The sequence below is a fragment of the Anthonomus grandis genome, chromosome 10, assembly GCF_022605725.1.
Source record: "Anthonomus grandis grandis chromosome 10, icAntGran1.3, whole genome shotgun sequence".
NCBI lineage: Eukaryota > Metazoa > Arthropoda > Insecta > Coleoptera > Curculionidae > Anthonomus > Anthonomus grandis.
This window is the reverse complement of record NC_065555.1, coordinates 4403540-4424523: the sequence shown is the minus strand read 5'-3', so window position 1 is coordinate 4424523 and position 20984 is coordinate 4403540. Positions and strand designations below refer to the sequence as shown.

At 33.6% G+C, this 20984-nt stretch overlaps 1 protein-coding gene across 3 annotated transcripts in view; it reads right to left on the bottom strand.

The window, feature by feature from the left end:
• The window catches only part of LOC126740885 (myosin light chain kinase, smooth muscle-like), a 33388-nt gene that overhangs the window by 202 nt on the left and 12202 nt on the right, over positions 1–20984 (bottom strand). For 2 of the 3 annotated variants that reach the window (XM_050447053.1, XM_050447051.1), the window contains exons 5-7: positions 17583–17924; positions 17372–17524; positions 322–9761 (exon numbers count right to left, since the gene is read on the bottom strand). In XM_050447053.1, coding sequence (XP_050303010.1) covers positions 8867–9761; positions 17372–17524; positions 17583–17924 — 1390 coding nt within the window. In that variant the 3' untranslated portion in view covers positions 322–8866. Of the gene's footprint in view, positions 1–321; positions 9762–17371; positions 17525–17582; positions 17925–20984 lie in introns of those variants that run through there. The other variant, XM_050447052.1, reaches the window with a different exon arrangement.

Sequence of the window (20984 nt, the reverse complement as noted above, 5' to 3'; positions counted from 1 at the left end):
TTGATTGCTTACGTTACTAGACAGGTACTTACCATATTCAGTTATTATATACAGGGCGTTAAGAATATTTTTGAAATTTGACAACAGGGTAATAAGTTATTGGCTTCCTCTTCTTTTTAGGCCCCAATGTTTGTCAAAGTGTTGCCAACTGTTTATGCAGTTATTTATGATTGCTCAATAGATGGCGCCTAAGGTTTAAGTACTCTTAACTCACTGTATATAACGATCACAATAGCAAACTAGCGAGTTACAGCCTTTAAGCACACAATACCTACCTTGAAACGTGTTTCTGGCCTCGGAAATGAAATGACACAAAAATGATTTTTTTTTTTACACATATTTATTACGCAACATAAAATAAATAAATATATTTTTTTTAACATATATGTGGACATAAACAGTATTATATGCGTGTATGGTCCCTAAACGGTGTTATTTCACACGACAGGACAATAGAGAATTACATATGGAGATGAATATCAGAAATAACCTGATATTTACAGAAAGAAAAATAACAAAAAAAAACGCATTCAGTCAATAAAAATAAGTACCTAAAAAAACAGCCAGTTTAGTTCATATTGTCGCTTTCAGACCCTCCATAGAACCGGAATTGTCGGCTTAAGTGTCTTACAATTACATAACCTTGTTTTTTTTCACATACAGGGTGTTTCAAATCAAGTCTGCCTGAAGGTACGTTAAGCAAACAAACGAGCACCTTTTTCTAGTTTAATAATATTGGAATAACAATTCAACTCTTTGTGAATGCAGCACTTTTTTAGGTTAATTTTGACATGTCTAGTTTTGTTACTGACCGTGTGCCTGTCAAAGTTGACGTTATGTGTTTTTGCAACTAATATTTAATTTGTTGTCCATTTCACTCAGTGCGTCCTTTGCAATAAAAATTTTGCTTACAGGCTGTCTCAAGTACAAACTATTCAAGTACCAACATTACATTTTGATAGGATTTCTTAGAAAGTAAGTATAGGCCTTATTATTTTCGATATTTAAATTATTATTTTACTTTTTCTTATTTCCTCCTCACTTCGCCATCGCCGTTCGATAATTTCTTGATGCAACTTTTTCTAACAGATGGATTGGACACAGAGGACCGATTAAGTGGCCACCAACTTCGCCGGATATAACCCCTTTAGATTTTTTCTTATGGGGCTATTTAAAGTCCAAACTCTATGCCTATAGACCAAATTGTGTTGATGATTTAAAGCAAAGAATTCGATAAGAGATTAAACCAATCGATTCGCAATGTGCAATTGGAAGTTATTTACCGACTTCGAAAACGCATTGAAGTAAATGGACAACCAGTTAAACATCAGTTGCAATTAATATTGTATACATTTTTATTTTTTAATGTCGTATGTTTCATTAGTCTATGAAGTCATGTTTGACTTGTTGGGTCCCATTTTGTTTCTGAATGATATCGTCAGTGATGTGACAATACATCCTATCTTCCAAAAACTGCACTGTTTTTAAGTCCCTGCCTAAAAACAATACCTCCTATAGCGCTTTTTATTATACAACAAATAGGCGGTATCTTGTTGCGTGTATAGGCTCGAGCAGATCGTTTGCTGAACTTGCAGTTTTTTATAATAAATAATGTTAATTTATAAGATAATAGAGAAAAATAGTAAGGTGTTTTCGAGATAATATTTCTGTTAAGTTGTTTTAACTATCTCAATCTTAAGATTGCCCTGTTTTCGAGAAAAAAAGCCGGTAAGTAATTACTGTTTATGTTAAGGTTAGGTTACATTTTAATTTTTCAGATTTTTTTAAAGATTATTCCATTACTCTTATAAAATACAAGTGCCCGTTTTTAAAAATCATTGTTTTAAGATATTTTCTAATTTATTTTTTTATAAAATTTTCTTACTTTCTATTGTTTTTTCAATGGTTAGTTAGGAAGATAGGAGGTATTAAAAAAACTATTAATTAATATAAACGGTAAATAGGTTTTTTTTCAGACTATCTACAACACGAGTTCACGTACGCTAAAAATTTTAAACCTAGTTTTCAAAACTACGCAAAATAATATGATACCCGTACCAGAGTTTCCGGATCATAATAAGATTCTCATGCAACAACTTCCGATAGAAGATCTTTCTGTGCAAGAGCTTCCCGTACAAGACACTACCATGCAAGAGCCTTCTGTACAAAAAGTTCATGTACAAGAGCTTTTTAAAGAAGAAAATAACTTCGCAATCAATATAGATCAAATTCCGATTGTTTTCGAAGATCAGTTATCAGGACATTTTTGTGGAAATATTCAAACCGATAATCAAAATTCTGATCAATGTATGCTTGATAACCAGACCTCAGATGATCCGGATGATACCAACGAAAGGCTTCCCCACATAAGTGAGAATATAATATCAATGGATTTGAGATCTGAAAGTGAAGCAATTGCGATTCCTTCCACTTCGGGTATATCTTGTGATTTTAAGAAAAATGTAGATGAAAACAGTGAGTCTGCAAGGAGCTCTTCTAGTGGATCGGTTTATGAGCCGGAAATAGCTGAAGAAGAAACCAGTTCCAGTGCTTCTGAGGAATGACAGGGAATCGGTGAGCGGAATGAGGTTCAGTTGCAGCCTATGTATGGAAATATGGAAGAAGGTCGTAAAAGAAAGAAGAAAGCTATCCAAGCAGAGTGGAAGAAGAACCGAAATGAAAAATTGCGTGAAAAGGGAAAGGAATATTTAGGATACAGCAGGAGCAGAGATGGGACTGTTAAACAAGATAGCATGAGACCTGAAAGGAACATGGGAGGAGCCTGTAATTCACTTTTCTGTAGAAAATCTTTTAAAAGACAATGTGACGCCTTTTTCGAGGAAAAAAGGAATGAACTTTTTAAACATTTCTGGTCTTCATTAAGTTGGGATCAAAAAAAATCTACGTTTATTCGCATGTATCAAGGGCGGAAACTAAAAAAAAAACTGCTACTCTAAATGAAATATCTCGTAGAGAAGGAAGTTTCAGTTACACTCTGAGCAATGGACAAAAAAACTACCCGTGTGCAGGCAGTTCTTCGTAAGCACTTTGGGCCTTCGACTTTTTACAGTGCAAACTTGGGTAAAACAAAGTATAAATAGTATGCGAGAAGAGAAGCAACAACAGAATGAGAAAAGAAAAAATAGAAATTATCGTGTTAAGCAGTTTAAAGAACAGAATGAGTACTTAAGTATTTTTTTTGAAGAATTACCCAAACAACCATCCCATTACGTAAGAAAAAATACTAAGATTTTACATTTTATACATTTTAATACTAACATTTTACATCAATGAAGCAGCTATTTGATAAATACTCAGAGAAATGTCAAGAAGAAAATGTTACACCGTTGGAAAGGTACGTTTTCGAAAAAATATTTAAGGAAAAAAATTTGTGTTTGTTTACCCCGAAGAAGGATCGATGTGATATTTGCATACAGTATGAGCATAAAAATGTGCCAGAAGATAAATGGAAATTTCCCATCGACCAAAAAGAGAAAGAAAACGACATTAAAAAAACTAAAGAAAAGAAATGCATTCTATTAACAATGGATTTACAGGCCGTAAAAGTAGCTCCTTATCTAAATGCCACCTCCATTTATTTCAAAACCAAGTTATCCTATCATAATTTCACTGTATATAATGTTGAAAATCATAAAGTGTCTTGTTACTGGTTTACAGAAATTGACACAAACCTAAATGCTTCTACTTTTGTAGCTTGTTTGTTAGATTATATCAGAGCAAACTGTTTGAATTTGAATCTTCCTATTATAATCTACAGCGACGGCTGTACATTTCAAAACCGGAATGTAGTCATGTCTAACGCCCTTCTTAGCTTCTCAACTGTTCATAACGTAACCATAATGCAAAAGTTTCTAGAAAAAGGTCATTCACAAATGGAAGTGGATTCATATTCGGATAAAATACTCAGATGATGATTTACAGATCAAATTAGATTTTGGAAAGGAATGGAAGTCGCTGCCTATCAGAAAAAAACTTATAGGTTCTGATATAATATACCCCCAAGCCCATACGTCTCAATTACCAGTCAAGAAAAAAAAGTGGTTACACTTACAAGCATTGAAAAGTGTTATTCCAAAAGACTGCTGGTCTTATTATGATAATCTTCCTTATAACAACGATAATTAGTTTGATATGTTCTACAATTAAGTGTAAATTTAGCTTAAGTTAACAAAACCGTTTTGAAGAAATTTTTATAATAAATATACCTATTTTCTTCTACAAATTTAGTTTTATTGTCGTAGTTTTGAAATAATGTGTCTATTTCATACCTCCTAACTTCCATCCATTTAACCCCAATATCTCCTATCTTAATTATAAAAAAAAACAAAAAATAAATAAATAAAAATTTATTATCTTTTAGCTTTTATTTCCTTTTTCAACACTACATTTGCCAAAAAAAATATTAATATAAAATTATCATGACGATAAAATTTTTTTTTTGTTTCCTGTAAAATTATATCTAAGAGAGATAGAAGGTATTGTCACATCACTGACGATATGGCAAAAACTTGATATACCTACAAGGTATATTTATTCAATTTGCAGATGATGCAACGGTACTTTGGCATGATGTTAGTGTTGAAAATCTAAATAATACGGTAAATAGGGATTTAGCCAAAATTAAAAAATGGTGTGACTGCAACAAGCTAACTTTAAATGTTCTTAAAACAAATGTCATGAAATTTAAATGCAGTCTGAGCAGAGTTTGCCTTAGAAACATTGATTTAAATGAGAATAAGTTCTTGGCAATAAGTCTTGACAACAATTGAAGTTTGAAAGTCATATCAGATTATAGTGCAACAAGTTGGCGTCTAATTGTTATGCCCTTAAAATCATAACAAGAGAAGTAGAGTTTGGTATGGCCAGGAATGCCTATTTTGCACTGATTGAGCCACATCTGAGGTATGGTTTGTGTTTTTGGGGTGCGTGTACCAATCAATTATTTATGAGTGTTGTTATCTTGCAAAAGAGGGCTATCAGATATATTTGCAAAGTAGGTATAAGAGATTCATGTAGAGAACTTTTTATTACTCGCAAAATCCTTACGTTGCCTTCTTTATTTATACTGGAAACGGTGTGCTTAATTCACAAAAAGTATAGAGATCTCAATGTTGGAGATAGGCACCATTATAGCAGCAGAAGGGCTAATGATGTGATTTTGCCTGTACCCTCAACTTCACTAATAAAAAGGTCATTTATATTTGTTGGTAAAAAATTTTTTAATCATCTTCCAGCGGATATTAAAAAAGTGCAAAGAAACAGAGTCTTTAGGAAAAGGGTTAAAAAATTGTTGGTTGCAATTATAGATAATGCCATTCTTCCCATACAGCTTTGTCGACAAGATTATCTCTTATGACAATAAAGCATATTTTGATTTGATTTGACAAACCGCCGACTTTAAGCATATGGATCGCATCGGACTATATCGTAAAATTGTAACATGTAGGGTGTTCCATTAAAAAAAATTAATGTTAATGCCTATAGTTACTGCTTTAGGTACCCTGTATAAAAAATTTTTATTGCAAAAAACGAGCAAATGCTAATCGACGTGTCCGAAAAATCAAAGAAGAAAAAAAAACACCTGAATTTTAAACGGATTTGTACCTTTCATTAGGAATACACTGTATATAGGCAATAGTGTATATCTACTAAGCAACAAATTGCTGACATATTAACTGAAATACTTTCAAGTGATTTGTTCGGAATCCTTATGCTTTTATACCGTGAAATGGGGTGAATAGCAACAAAAACGGGAAACTTCTTTAAAAAAAAAATCAACATCGGAATTAAACTCCCAACGCTTCAAATTTGTTCTCAAACGGTCAACAGATGTCGCCATAACTACTTTAACAGGCCAAAGATGTTTTATGTTGGCAGCCCTGATTGCAGTACCAACCACCCGTCGGAGTGGACACACAAATGTGCTTTTTTCATCACTAGCAAAACTTTATTCAGTGGTTAACGAAAAACAGGTAAGACATTGAGTTTTTGGTTAAAGTAAGGTGTCTGGTTTAGATTGCCTATTTCAGAAATTGCTTGTCTTGCTTTTTTTTTTTTGCTATGATGTAATATTATACATAACGTCACTTTTAAGTAATCTTGGGGTGAATAGAAACACGCTGTTTCTATCCACCCCATAATTGTTTTTTCTTTTGCAGGAAAATGCCTCGCGTTTATAAACCAGACCCTCGAGGTAAAACATATAAGAAAATTGATGAAAAAACTTAAAAATAGCCCTTGCTTCAATTGACAACGGGATGAGTTATAGAGTGGCTCACGAAACATACAACAATCATTATTCTGTGCTTTATCGGCACTACAAAAACCGAAGTCTAAAGCATCATGGAGGACAAACAGTCCTAACCAAACAAGACGAAGATATTTTAGTCCATCAACTAATAGTTTGTTCCGATTGGGGGTATCCACTTGACCATTTGGACGTCAGGATGGTGATAAAAAATTACCTAGACAGTAGAGGTAAAACAATAACGAGATTTAAAGATAATATCTCTGGCAGACACTTTGTCTATTCTTTCTTAAAACGTCACAAAAATGAATTAAGATCTAAAATTTGCCAAAACATCAAGCGCTCAAGAGCTGCTGTTTCTCCCAATACTATCAATGCTTATTTTGACAATTTAATAATAAATTACGACGAAACAAATTTAATTGACGATCCAGGTAGAAAGAAAGTAATCTTGAAAAGGGGCTGTCGCTATGCAGAACGTATTTGCAATACGTCGAAGTCAGCCGTTTCTATTATGTACGCTGTTCAGCTAATGGAAAATTGTTTCCACCATACGATGGTTTACAAAGCTAAAAATCTTGGACAGTTGGAGGACTAAAGGACGTCAGATTTAATAGAAGTCCATCAGGTTGGTTTGATGCGATTTCCTTCTCAGATTGGGTAGAGAGAACTGTCATACCTGCAGTAAAAGATCTACCGGGAAAGAAGTACTTAATTGGCAATAATCTGAGTTTACATTTGTAATTAAGTATGGTATCTCTTTGCGAAGAAAATAATATTTCATTTATCTTCCTCCCGGCTAACTCTACTCATCTGACCCAGCCTCTGGACGTGGCATTTTTTCCGGCCTCTTAAAACAGCTTGGCGACAGATCCTTGAAAAATGGAAAATGGGGGCTGGTTCAAAGCATTGCACGGTTCCAAAGGACAGATTCCCTTTCTTGCTAAATGACTTGTCAAAGGCTATTGAGCCTAATACAATATGGGTTTAGAAAGTGTGGAATTTTTCCACTAGATAGGGATCACGTATTGGGACGCCTTCCGCAGCAAAATCTTGACGAGACAAATGATGAGAATCAGAACATTGAAGAAGAACTTAATAACTCTTTGGTAAACCTTCTAAGAACAATGAGATGTGGCGATGGTCAAAATGTGAAGAGTCGACGTCGTAAAATTCAAGTTCCTGCTGGCAAAAGCGTTACAAGTGCATATTTTGAAAGCACGTTGGATAAAGACGGTTAGGAGGATTATGATTTGGAAAGACGTATGGAAACCTTAGATGAAGATTCAGACCCGGAAATGAATTTGCTTCTTAGTAATTTCATGCCAATAATGGCATAAGCTTAAGATCATTCTTTAAGTGAAGACTCTGAAATGGAAAAAGATCAAGATCCTTCTTCAGATGCAGACTCAGAAATGGACACTTAACTACCAAGTTTCACCGATAAGTCCAAGAATAAGTTGGATACAAATAATTCATCAGCATCAGTCTGCTTTGAGGGTAAATTGTTCCGATGCGATTCTCCTATTTCGCTTGATTTAATAGATAGATAAAGGAACTTGGCTTCTGGTGTGTTTTCCAACAAAATATCGAAATAGACAAAGAAATAAATATTTTATCGGATTAATATTACAGAAAATGACATTAAAGCCACTTTCTTAAGAAGTCGCCCCACCAAACACTCGACAGGATATATTTATGGATTTCCAGAAGTTTCCGGATATTTCCACCTTTCATTTTAGCCAGGTTGTTGGAGAGGTTTTCCCAGTTCATGACGAGATAAAAGCATCCACGTTAAGAAAAGACATTTTAAAATTTAATTGGCATCAGAGTTGTTTAATTTAAATAATATGTTTAATGTTATATTTTTATAGAAATAAATATTTTTTTTTTGTAAAATTGGTGTTTTTATCATTTTTTTTTGTGTATTTATATTTTTTTATCAATTTAAATTTTTTTTTCAGGTGTTCCTATTCGCCCTCGTGTGGGTGGAATAGCAAATTTGACCAATTTAAATGGGTGTTTCTATTCACCCCACATTAAGGGTGAATAGGAAAGAAGCGTTTTTATTTTTTTTGTGGTAAAACTACTATTAAAAAAAAAAAATATTGTGCGCTTTTTGATCTACAAGTCGAGACCTGTAGATTCCTTTTTTTTGTTGTTAAAAAGGTGACTACCATGTTAGCAACAGAGTAGGAAAGGTCCGAAACTGTTTCTATTCACTCCATTTTACGGTACACTTAGAATGTAGGAACGTTGCTTTGCTTAGTTTTTTTGTGAAAATATTATGTTAACAGCTATTTAGATACCTAAATTCAATTAATTTTGACATGTCTAGTTTTGTTTGCCAAGTTTATCTGTATTTTTGTTTGTAATAAAAAAACATGAAAACATTTTTCTTGTGTTAATGATTTTAGTTTTTAATGGGTGTTTCAATAGCCTGCCTAACGCACCTGGCACTCCCCAAATTGACTTTTTAGCGCGCTCTCCCTTAAAACGGACACCCCGTACGTTTGCTCTTAAGGCACAATCGGTAAAAAACCATCTTAACATAACACTTCAGCGAATCCCAAACTAGGACATAATTTTACCTTCTCGTTAAGACTGATTCAAATGGAAAGCGGTGACTTTTTTATTGCTCGCCCTACTTTGAAAGAAACTGTTCAACGAACTGATCGACCTCTGGCCCAAGGTGTCGTCCTCGGTCCATTCGGAAACCGATCCGTGCCTCGTGACCGATCTACTGCCCGTTTTCGATTTGTCCCAGTTCTGTAGCAGCCGTAGCAGTAGATCCTTCGTGCCGTTCGCGTCCGACGGAGGCCTTTTATACGAGCTTAAAAACGCCTCTTCGTCGGCACGTTTATAAATCGATCGGCACGTCAACGGTACATCTCTACTCGTGTTGGGGTTGATTTTATTTTTCGTTTTACGCCACGGGATGGCGCACGCGGGGCTCTGCGGATGGTCTTTCGGTAAATATTTCTCCGATTCCCCCACGGCTTCCCCGTTACTTAAACCGACATCGATATTGGACAGCTTAAACAGGCGATCGCTCAACAACCGAATTTCCTCGGCCAAATTGATTCTCTCGCTTATATCCGAGTTCTTAACGAAACAAGTGCTATCAGAGGCTCGTCTCAAGTGATCCGAGGGCACCATTAAGGACTTCGGAGGCATGAATAACTCGTTATTACTAGTATCGACCGTAAGATTGTTATTGTTTAGGAAGATACTGTCGTTTCCGGGACTGGAGGCCAAACTGCCGCACGGACTCGGCGAACCCCCGCTCATGCTCAAACTGCGCCCCTCCGAATCTAAACTATCACCCTCGTCGGTCACCTCGAATACGTACGGCGAGTTCGGGTGTTCGTTCCAACGCTCGACGAACTGTCGCAAGTTGTCTTTGGTCACGCCCATCGTCGTCGTGAAGAGTGGCCTCTGTTTGCGTTTTAACCAATCGTGTTCCAGACACTGTTCGGCGGTCATACGTTTGCTATGGTGGACGATAATGGAAAGACAAAGACCCGTTGTTAGTTTAAAAAAAAAAGAAAGAGAGATAGTAGGTCATGCGCATAAGCAAGCTAGAAACCCAAATTAGTATTGTGTTATTTGTTTCTGAGGGGGTGGCTTTGATATCATTTTTCTTTTTAAATGTATAAATGATAAGTAAATTTATGACTAAATTGTGTGAAGGCCCTTATTGCTGAGAAACCTGATAAAGTTTCATTGTTTAGGCATAGACCAGGTGACACAGGAAAAAAGTGAACACTTAATAACTATTTTACTCTTTAAGATAAACAAATGAAATTTGGAATACCGATGGAATTGTTAGAAGAGCATCTTTTGACATATTCAGTTGTTTTTCGTCACTTCCAGTCTTTTAATCGGACGTGACACTAACTTTCTTATTTTAACTGGGACACCTGATATATTATTACGTATTTCGATAGAAAATAATATTCTGAGAATAATGATACTGCATTTTGTTTTATACTTAAATATTTATATTAAATTATACTTTTATACTTAAACCATTAATTTTGGGATTTACTTTATTTTTTTAAATAGCACATTATTGGGAACAACTGATTTTGAAACGCGGTTTCTTTTACCAAATAATTTGATATGATTATTTTTGAAATCAGTTAATAAATAAGCCCATAAGAAAAAAAAACTAAGTGACATAAATAAGCGCATTTAATTCGTAAAAATAGCATAGAAAGCTTTGATTTCTTAAATAATAAGCTGCGTTTGGACGCAATATTCAATTATTTTTCAATTAACATAATACATACATGACATCTTATCAATTATTATTTGTTATTTAAATAAATTTGCTAATATTTGAAATGTTTACCAATAAAGAAAAAGTTGATACTATTTAGACTATATTAGACAAGTAGGTGGTCATTTCGAACAATACATATAAAAAGTTTTATATTAGATAATTCATAAACCTAATATTTTTTCTGTTTGTTTGACTACCCACATAGCATGTGATATCCACAGTATATACCTATAAAGTCCAGAAAGTGCAAAAAATATCGTGTATGTTCTATGTATATATATTACACATTGAGATTAACTTAATTTTTTTATGTTCAAGTATAAATAATAAATGTATTTGTGATAAATGTGTTTAATAATTGTATTTTGTGAACATTATCGTCGCCTATACCTTTGATACATACATCGACAATGGCGTCATTTTAGGAACTTTGATGTCTTTAATAAAAAAGAACAGACAATGTCGAAAATTCAACCAAAGATCACCTGCACCGTATTTGCTGTACAACAACTTTTGTTTTGTTACAACAACAGCAATTTGCTGTACAGTAAATACGGTGCAGGTGATCCCGGGCTAAGGCGTATTGTGTAATGTTTGTTTCACATTTTGGGTGTTGAACCTACTTATCATCTTAAGAAAATTCCATATTGGATTAGATCAGGTATATTATTTTATATTTTAAGAGTTAAAATATAGACAAGAATTTTTTTTAATGAATATTTTCACTTGCATCTGCCATGTATTCATGGACAAAGTGGGCGGCCATATTGTGCAATAAAACAATTTTTTTATAGCCTTTTTCAGTTGCAGTCTATGTTGACACTCTCCAAACTCCGTTTGGCAAAGGCAATCATCCTTTTCACATTTTGTTATTTGATTTAATTTTAAGTTAAACAATAAAATCATTTTTTTTTAGAATGCCTTAAGAACAATAGATAATTTTAATTATTTGTTTTATAAGTGTAGGTATGTAAAAAACTACATTGGTTCTAATGTAATTGTAATATTTACTTCTATTTGTAATGTTCTGCCGCCCGAAATATACCGTTTATATACAAAAAAGTTTTATTTTATACAGCGTTTACATCTTGATCTAATTTTGTTTATAAATAAAAAAAATACAGAAAAACATGGCAAACATCGGCGCGAACTTCCTTTTATTAAAATTAAAAGTTGTAGTGAATGTAATGCAGTATTTTTGTGCTGAATGTTTCCTCCTATTTGCCTTCCTCCTTTTTTAGAGTTTTCTTGACCAACAAATATCTGCTTTATTTTGTCATACTTACAACTGAATAAATAAATATATATTTGGAATTTAAGTAAAAATATGTTTTCTCAATATTCAATTCCTCACAAACTAGTTTAAGACCTTAAAGTTACTTATGCTATTTTTTATATATATTAAATATTTATTATATATCCTGGAATATTAAAAATTGTATTTGTATATTCTATAAAGATACATGTAACAGATACATAGAATATAATAGATGTTTATGAGACATCCATAGAATATAACTCTTGAATATAGTTTAAATATCTAGTATATTCAGGATATTCACAGTACGTACTAGTAGTATATTCCATGTATTACCTAATGTGTGACAAATGTATATTTATTTCATATCCATAAAATAAACAGAGCATTAAAAATAGACATTGTATGTATATACGTCAGGATATTATGAATATACATAGCATTTACATATAATATATGTTTGCTATGTGGGTACTTTATGTCAGGGAAATGTTAAAATAATTATATAAAATGATTGGGAAAAATCTGCATTTCAAAAGTGGTGTTGTCAACAACGTGCTATCGAAAAAAATTAATTAAAGGCAAAAAATGCTGGTTTGGAAATCTTAAATAGATTAATTGATTAAAAAATAAAACTTTCAACGCATTCATGGCACCCTATTTTAAAAATTGAAAAGTTCATTTGTTCTATGAGTATAAAGCAACAAGTAACAAATACAGTATCATTATTCTCAGAATATTAATTTCTATCAAAATACATAATAATATACCAATTGTCCCATTTAAAATTAAAAAAATCTTCTTCTTCTTTCAACAACCTTTCACAGTCCACTCCTGGACATAGGTCTCCCCTATATTCTTCCATGTTTCTTTGTTCTGTGCCAGTTGGTGCCATCTGTTGCCCACTTTGTTTTTGACATCACTGAGCCAGCGTAACTGTGGTCTGCCAACGCTGCGTTTATGTATGCGAGGTCTCTATTGAACGATGTGTCTTGACCATCTTAAGTCGTCCTGTCCAGCTCCATTTCAGGTGGGCTATGCGTGTTATGACGTCTTCAACTTTGATTCTTTGTCTAATACTCTCATTTGTGATATGGTCTCTCAGGCTTATTCCCAGCATCATCCGCTCTATGGCTCTTTGGGTGGTCCTAAGCTTGTTAGCAGATTTAACAGTGAGTGTCATCGTTTCCATTCCGTAAGTCATCACGGGCAGTAAGCAGGCATTGAAGACATTTCTTTTCAAATTAATTGGAATAGTTTCATTTCTCAAGACGTGTGACAGTTTACCCGTGGCTGCCCAATGCAAACGAACACGTCTGTTTATTTCGGCAGTTTGATTTTCTTTGCCCAATTTGATGCAATGTCCCAAATATACATATTCTTCGACGTTGTCAATAATTCGGTCTTCTATATGTACTTGAATATTGTCAGGTGACATGACTTTTGTTTTATTAAATTCTTGTTTAAACCTATTCTTTTCGATTCTTCTTTGAAGATCTGCCAACATCTTCTGTAATTCTATTATATTCGGGCTAAAGAGTACTATATCATCCGCAAAGCGTAAATGGCTCAGATGTTTGCCGTCGATTTTGATGCCTCTCTCGTGCCAGTCCAGAGTTTTAAAAACGTCTTCCAGTGCCAGTATAAACAGCTTTGGGGAGATGGTGTCCCCTTGTCTTACTCCTCTTTTTATTTGAATTTTGTTTGTTTCTATCTCTTCCGAGATTTTAACGGTGATTGTCGCATTTTCGTATATGTGTTTGAGAAGCTGCTTGTACCGAGAGTCGATTCTTGCATTGTTCATCGCCTTAAAAATAGCCCACAACTCTACGGAGTCAAAAGCTTTGTTATAGTCAACAAATGCGAGGTGTAGTGGTTCATTGTACTCGTTGCCTTTTTCTATTATAGTGCGAACGGATTGTATGTGTTCTATTGTGCTATGACCTTTTCGGAAGCCAGCTTGTTCCGGGAACTGATAGGCATCTAGTTTAGCTGTAAGCCTATTTGTTACTATCTTTGTCAGAAGTTTGTATGGGTGGGGGAGTAATAATACTAATAATACTAATAGGTCGATAGTTGTCAATTCTCAACCTATCTCCTTTTTTGTACTGTAAAATCACCTGGGCCTTTTGCCATGCTTGGGGTATCACGCCTTCTGTCATACATTTATTAAGAAGAATTGTCATTGCTTCTACAGTAGTTCTTCCCCCAAGTTTTATCATTTCAGCTGTAATTCCATCTTCCCCTGGTGTTTTACCGTTTTTCATTTGAGACAATGCTAGTTCTACTTCTTCTCTGGTGATGTCAGGAAGATCTTCGGAGCCTACATTGAGAATCGTTTCATCAATTCCGATTGCTTGTTCTGGGTTGTCTCCTGTGTACAGTGTGCTGTAGAATTTTCCACGATATCCATTAAATCTTTACTGTCCTCTTTGATGTTTCCGTTTGCGTCCCTTAGTTGATGTATTTGGAGGCATCCATCATTGTTACGTGTTTTAAGTACTTTCATGTTTTTGTTGTTTTCGATGATCGTCGTTATCATTTCTGTGTTGTATTACCTTAAATCTTTCCTTGTTTTCCTTTTTATTAATCTGTTAATTTCGTTGTATTCATGAGTCCCTTTCTCCAAGTTTCTTCTCTTCGCCATGAGTTCTCTAGTTTCCTTTTTTATTTTTGAATTCTTTTTCTTGGTAGTGGCACATATCTTTTTGGCTGCCGTTCTAATGTCAGTACTTATGCTGTTTTCTAGGTCGTTTATATTCAAGCTGTTCAGTGCTTCTTTATTAGACAATTTCTTGTTGAGTTCAGCTTGGAATTTTTGGCGGTTTTCCTGGATTGTTTTTGATGTGGGAAATGGTTGTATTTTGATTAGCTTATTTCGTTCACTCTTCACGTTTATTTCTATTTTAGCTCTTACCAACCTGTGATCGCTACCAGTATCAAAGCGATTTAGGGCCGAAACGTCTTTTATAGTAAGCTTTTTCTTGGTTAGTACGTAGTCGATCTCGTTTTTCGTATTTGAGTTCGGGCTTCTCCATGTCCAACGTCTCTTTTCTGATTTTTTGAAGAAAGAGTTTATACAGTACATACTTTCTATTTAAAAAAAAATAGTTAAAATAAAAATGTTCCCATTTTTCTGTGTCACTCGTTATAGGTAGATATTCAGATGAAAAATCTCACCGTATATTAACGTAAAAGTAACCGTTTTAACTTAAGAAAATGATAAAGGAGCTCATCACTAAAGTGCCAAAAACCCTTAGATTGTGCCAATTTATCTTGATACGATGATGAAAGAGCTGGAATGTAGAAATCACGAAAATGTCTAATTAGTTTTTTTTCCATACTTTGTAGGTCTTTTGATACCCTATATATAATAAGACGGAAATCATAAAAAAAAAACTTAATCATAAAATTTCCTAATTTTACTCTTATGACTTTGCTTTTTTTTTATTTCTTTACTGAAAAAATGGTGAAGAGGCGCCTCAATGCCACATTACGAAATTTAATGAATATAAATTGTAAGTCTCACTTCTGTTGTTCTTTTAAAATGAAAATGAGTGATATAAAATATAGTTCCAATTATGTATCACTTAATTTTAAGAATGCCCTGTATACTATCTCTACCTCTCTCTTTAGCAAAGGTATCTATGATAGTGTACAGAAGTAAAAACTATTGTGAATCTGTAGATCAAATACATAACACTCGAATCAAATTAGACAAATTAGTAAAAACTAACCGAACATCAAAATCTAGAGGACAGAATCATTTTAAGTATAGCGGTCCTAGACTTTTCAGTTAAATTATTGCAAGCCAAAGTCAAAATCACAGGATTTTTAAAAGAAAATCTTTTTGGGTTTTAGGAAATAGGGATACTGAGGACTGAAGCTGATTCCTACTGTATTTAAAGCTTTCCTAAACTATTTTGGTTTTATCGTTAAATTTTAGATTTAAAATTCTACCCCTAAAATTCTCTTAACTGATAAAGCCTACTAAATAAATATTTTATGTTATTCGATTAAATTTTAAATTTTTTAATTTTCTTATCCTCTTGATTATAAGCTATATCTTTATACAAGGTGGCTTAACCAGCCAAAATTGTTAAAGAAATGGGAGTGTTAGATTAAGCCTGAATGTAAGTAATATATTAGGATGAAAGAACCTCATTTTCCCTCGACACTAAAAATCACGCTAAAATGGCTGATGTTTTTAGAAAAATGTGATTCGAACGATCAGATCTTACAGTTTAACCTTCTGAAGATGCTCGATTTATGTTAAAAAAATTAAATATGAAAAATATTTATAATAAATAAAAAACATTTTGGGGCAAATCATTCATTTCACCCTTTTTTTTCACTTTAAAACTGAAATTGCAAAGGAACTTCATATGGGCTCATGATGAAAATTAATCGATGTCATTTATATAAATCCTCACTTTTACTCCCCTTTAACCTAAAAATCACAAAAGCTAATATTTATATAAAAAAAGATTATATAAATTATAAAACTTCCTAATTTTACCTCTTCTTTTAAATAAAAACTGAAATTAAGACAAAATGTTGAAGGGGCGCCTCAATGGTTCATCACGAAAGGTCGTTAATATAAACATACAAAATTAAAGTGTTATCTTGATATTATGGTGAAAGAGCGTAATTTTTTCTCGACGCTAAAAATCATGCCAAAATGGTTGAAGTTTAAAAAAAAAAACGTAATATAACGAACAGACTTTAGAGTTTAAGCTTCCTGCTACTCCCACATATAATAAAAATCTTGGACAGTACTGCCTAAAAGGTCCGATAATTCACAAATTATGTATTTTACAGCTTTAAACTCCAGACAATATTTGTATAGAATATTCCTCAGAACATTTCGTTTTCTGTCCCATAAGAATATTTCTATTAGTTTTTGAGATATTGGGCTTTGAAGTGAGTGCTCATTTTAAACATTGTTCTTGAACATTACTACCTAGAAGTCCGGATAATTTGGACTGACTGTAGCAGTTCGCATCCCAAACGAAATTTTTAGACAATATTTTATTAAATTGCCTGCCATTCATTTCATGAGAGTATTTAATAAATATGAAAATAATTGCATGGAATCAATTCTAGCATTGTTTTAATTAAATTCTCAAAAACTGGAACTTCAGTTTTGCTCAGTATAAATATAACACTACATATAAAAAAATTTAAATCATTGACTTCACAACTTTTTTTACTTTAAAACTTGCAAAGGCACTTTATATCCGGCTTGTTACTAAAGTTTAATAATGTTACTTAAAAGAAATCCTTAGTGTTTTAGCCTGAATTAAAAAGATATTTCAGTTTTTTTCTTGATACGATGGTGAAAGAGTCACAACTACAATTAGAAGGCGGCTCTTTCAAAATTAACAAGTCCATTTCCTACTCGAGACACCTCCACAAATAACACAAACAAATCTTTAAAGAAAAAAAATAAAATGTTAGTTTTAAAAACGTTCACCATCCAAAAAAATGACGATCGATCACCAAGGCACCAATTTGGGTCTTTGTCTTGCTTTTTCCGTTCAAAATGAAAACTCACCTCAGATCCTTGATCAGCAATTTCCTGATGAAGTCTTTGGCGTTATCCGAAACGTTTTGGAAAGCCTCGTCGTCGAAGTCGTACTTCGCGACGGTGACGTTCGCCATCGTTTCCACGTCCGTGTGACCCATAAACGGAGACAAACCCGATAACCTATTAAACCACTTAAATCAATAACAAACCTAATTGATTAATCAGAGGAAAAACTTACAAAACGTAACAAATAACCCCGACGCTCCACATATCGGTGCCATAACCGATCGCGTCAAAGTTAACCACCTCGGGGGCGACAAACTCGGGAGTGCCAAAGAGCACCTGGAGTTTCTTCGCCGGATCGAATTTCCGTGCCAACCCGAAATCGATGATCTTAATGCGATTTCCGGTTTTGGTGAGACACAACACGTTTTCCGGTTTCATGTCCAGGTGTAAGATTCTCTGTTTGTGTATGAAGTCGACTCCCTCGCAGATTTGTCGCATGAACACGGTGCACGCTTTTTCCGTAAGGATGAAGTCGTCGTCTATCACGCGTTCGAACAGTTCGCCCCCTTCGATTCTGTAAATTAGCCGAATAAACTTGGGGATTTGTAGGTTTTTTCGGGCAGTTTTTACAGTCAAAAGTATGCAATTTTGAAAAAAATAATAATTTTATTAGCAATTGATTATAGTTTCCACGTTACTTTCTAGACCCTTGATCTTTGCCCAACAATACATTATCAGTTGACAAGAGGGACTTCATTTTTGAGTTACAAAGTTTAATATTTCTTTTAGGGCCATGCAGGGGGGTCCCTGAGGATCAATTTCTTTTATGAAAGACCTTTTTAGGGACCAAATTAACTGAATCACAGCCATTTTAGTTGAGCCATTTTAGTATCACTTTTTTCCCATAAAAATCTAGCTTCTATGCATGATAAATTAAAAAACTAGTCCAGGCATTTTAATGAAGTTTTCACTTAGGTTGAGGCAATTCTTAAGGAGCAATTTGCTTTATGAAGAATCTTTTTCCCAGTTAGACTCTGATTTACAACAGGTTAGGTCCACCTGCAGGTGCAAAAGTAAAATGTTCGTACTTTTAGAGGTACTTTTGAATACAACTTAAAAACTTGTTAAGGAATTTAAATATGTCTTTAAGGATCATGCAAGGGGATCCTTGAGTATCAATTTCTTGTATAAAACATCTTTTTAGGGGCAAAATTAACTGTACTATACACATTTTGGTTGAGCCATATTTGATATCACTTTTTCCCATAAAAATATAGCTTCTATCCATGATAAATTTAAAAAATGAAGTTTTCACTCAGGTTGAGGCAATTCTTAAGGAGCAATTTGCTATATAAAGAATCTTTGTGGTTCATCAACCTTTTTAGTTAAACTCAGATTTACAGAAGGTGGACCGAAGCAGTTTCAAAAATTAAATTATAGTCCTTTTAGAGGTACTTTTGAATACAACTCAAAAACTTGTTTAGGAATTTAAATATTTCTTTTAGGACCATGCAAGGGGATCCCTGAGGATCATTTTCTTGTATAAAAAACATTTTTAGAGGCAAAATTAACTGAAGTAGAGCCATTTTGGTTGAGCCATATTTGATATCACTTTCTCGCATAAAAATCTAGCTTCTATCCATAATAGCACAAAAACTAGTCCAGGTATTTTAATGAAGTTTTCACTCAAGTTGAGGCAATTCTTAAGGAAGAATTTTTAGATATAAAGAATCTTTGTGGCTCATGAACTTTCCCAGTTAGACTCTGATTTACAGCTGGTGAACCTAAGCAGGTCCAAAAGCGAAATTTTAGTACTTTTAGAGGTACTTTTGAATACAACTCAAAAACTTGTTAAGGAATTTGAATATTTCTTTTAGGATCATGCAAGGGGATCCTTGAGGATCAATTTATTGTATAAAACACCTTTTTAGGGGCAAAATTAACTGAATCACAACCATTTTGGGTAAGCCATGATGAGTATCAATTCTTTCCATAAAGATCTAACTTCTATCCATGATAATTAAAAAAATATTCCAGGGATTTTAATGGGACTTTCACTTAAAGTTGAGGCAATTTCTAGTGAATAATTTGATATATGAAGAATTCTTGTGGTTGAAGAACTTCTTGAGTTACACTTGGAATTACAACAAGGGGACCTAGGCAGGGCGAAAAGTGGAATTTTAGACACTTTTGAATATAACTCAAAAAGTTGTTAATGAATTTCAATATTTATTTTAGGAAAATAAAGGAGGATCCCTGAGCATGAATTTATTGTATAAAACATCTTTTTAGAGACAAAATTAATGGAGTCACAGCTGATTTGGTAAAGCCATGTTTGAAAGGCAGTTTGTCCCATAAAAAACTAATTTCTATCCATGATAACTCAAAAACTATTTCAGGCATTTTAATGAGGATTTCACTCACAGTTAAAGTAATTCCTGAGGAACAATTTGATGTATGAAAAATTCTTGTGCCTCAAGAACTCTCTGAATCAGATTTATAAGAGGTGGACCTCGGCAGACCCAAAAATGAAATTTTCATACTTATAGAGACACTTTTGAATATAACTCAAAAAGATGTTAAGGAATTTAAATATTTCTTTTAGGACCATGCAAGGGGATCCTTAAGGATCAATTTCTTGTATAAAACACCTTTTTAGGGGCAAAATTAACTGAATCACAACCATTTTGGTTGAGCAATGTTTAGTATCACTTCTTTCCATAAAGATCTAATTTCTATCCATGATAATTAAAAAACTATTCCAGGGATTTTAATGGGACTTTCACTTAAAGTTGAGGCAATTTCTAGTAAATAATTTGATATATGAAGAATTCTTGTGGTTGAAGAACTTCTTGAGTTACACTTGGAATTACAACAAGGGGACCTAGGCAGGGCGAAAAGTGGAATTTTAGACACTTTTGAATATAACTCAAAAAGTTGTTAATGAATTTCAATATTTATTTTAGGAAAATAAAGGAGGATCCCTGAGCATGAATTTATTGTATAAAACATCTTTTTAGAGACAAAATTAATGAAGTCACAGCTGATTTGGTAAAGCCATGTTTGAAAGGCAGTTTGTCCCATAAAAAACTAATTTCTATCCATGATAACTCAAAAACTATTTCAGGCATTTTAATGAGGATTTCACTCACAGTTAAAGTAATTCCTGAGGAACAATTTGATGTATGAAAAATTCTTGTGCCTCAAGAACTCTCTGAATCAGATTTATAAGAGGTGGACCTCGGCAGACCCAAAAATGAAATTTTCATACTTATAGAGACACTTTTGAATATAACTCAAAAAGATGTTAAGGAATTTAAATATTTCTTTTAGGACCATGCAAGGGGATCCTTAAGGATCAATTTCTTGTATAAAACACCTTTTTAGGGGCAAAATTAACTGAATCACAACCATTTTGGTTGAGCAATGTTTAGTATCACTTCTTTCCATAAAGATCTAACTTCTATCCATGATAATTAAAAAAATATTCCAGGGATTTTAATGGGACTTTCACTTAAAGTTGAGGCAATTTCTAGTAAATAATTTGATATATGAAGAATTCTTGTGGTTGAAGAACTTCTTGAGTTACACTTGGAATTACAACAAGGGGACCTAGGCAGGGCGAAAAGTGGAA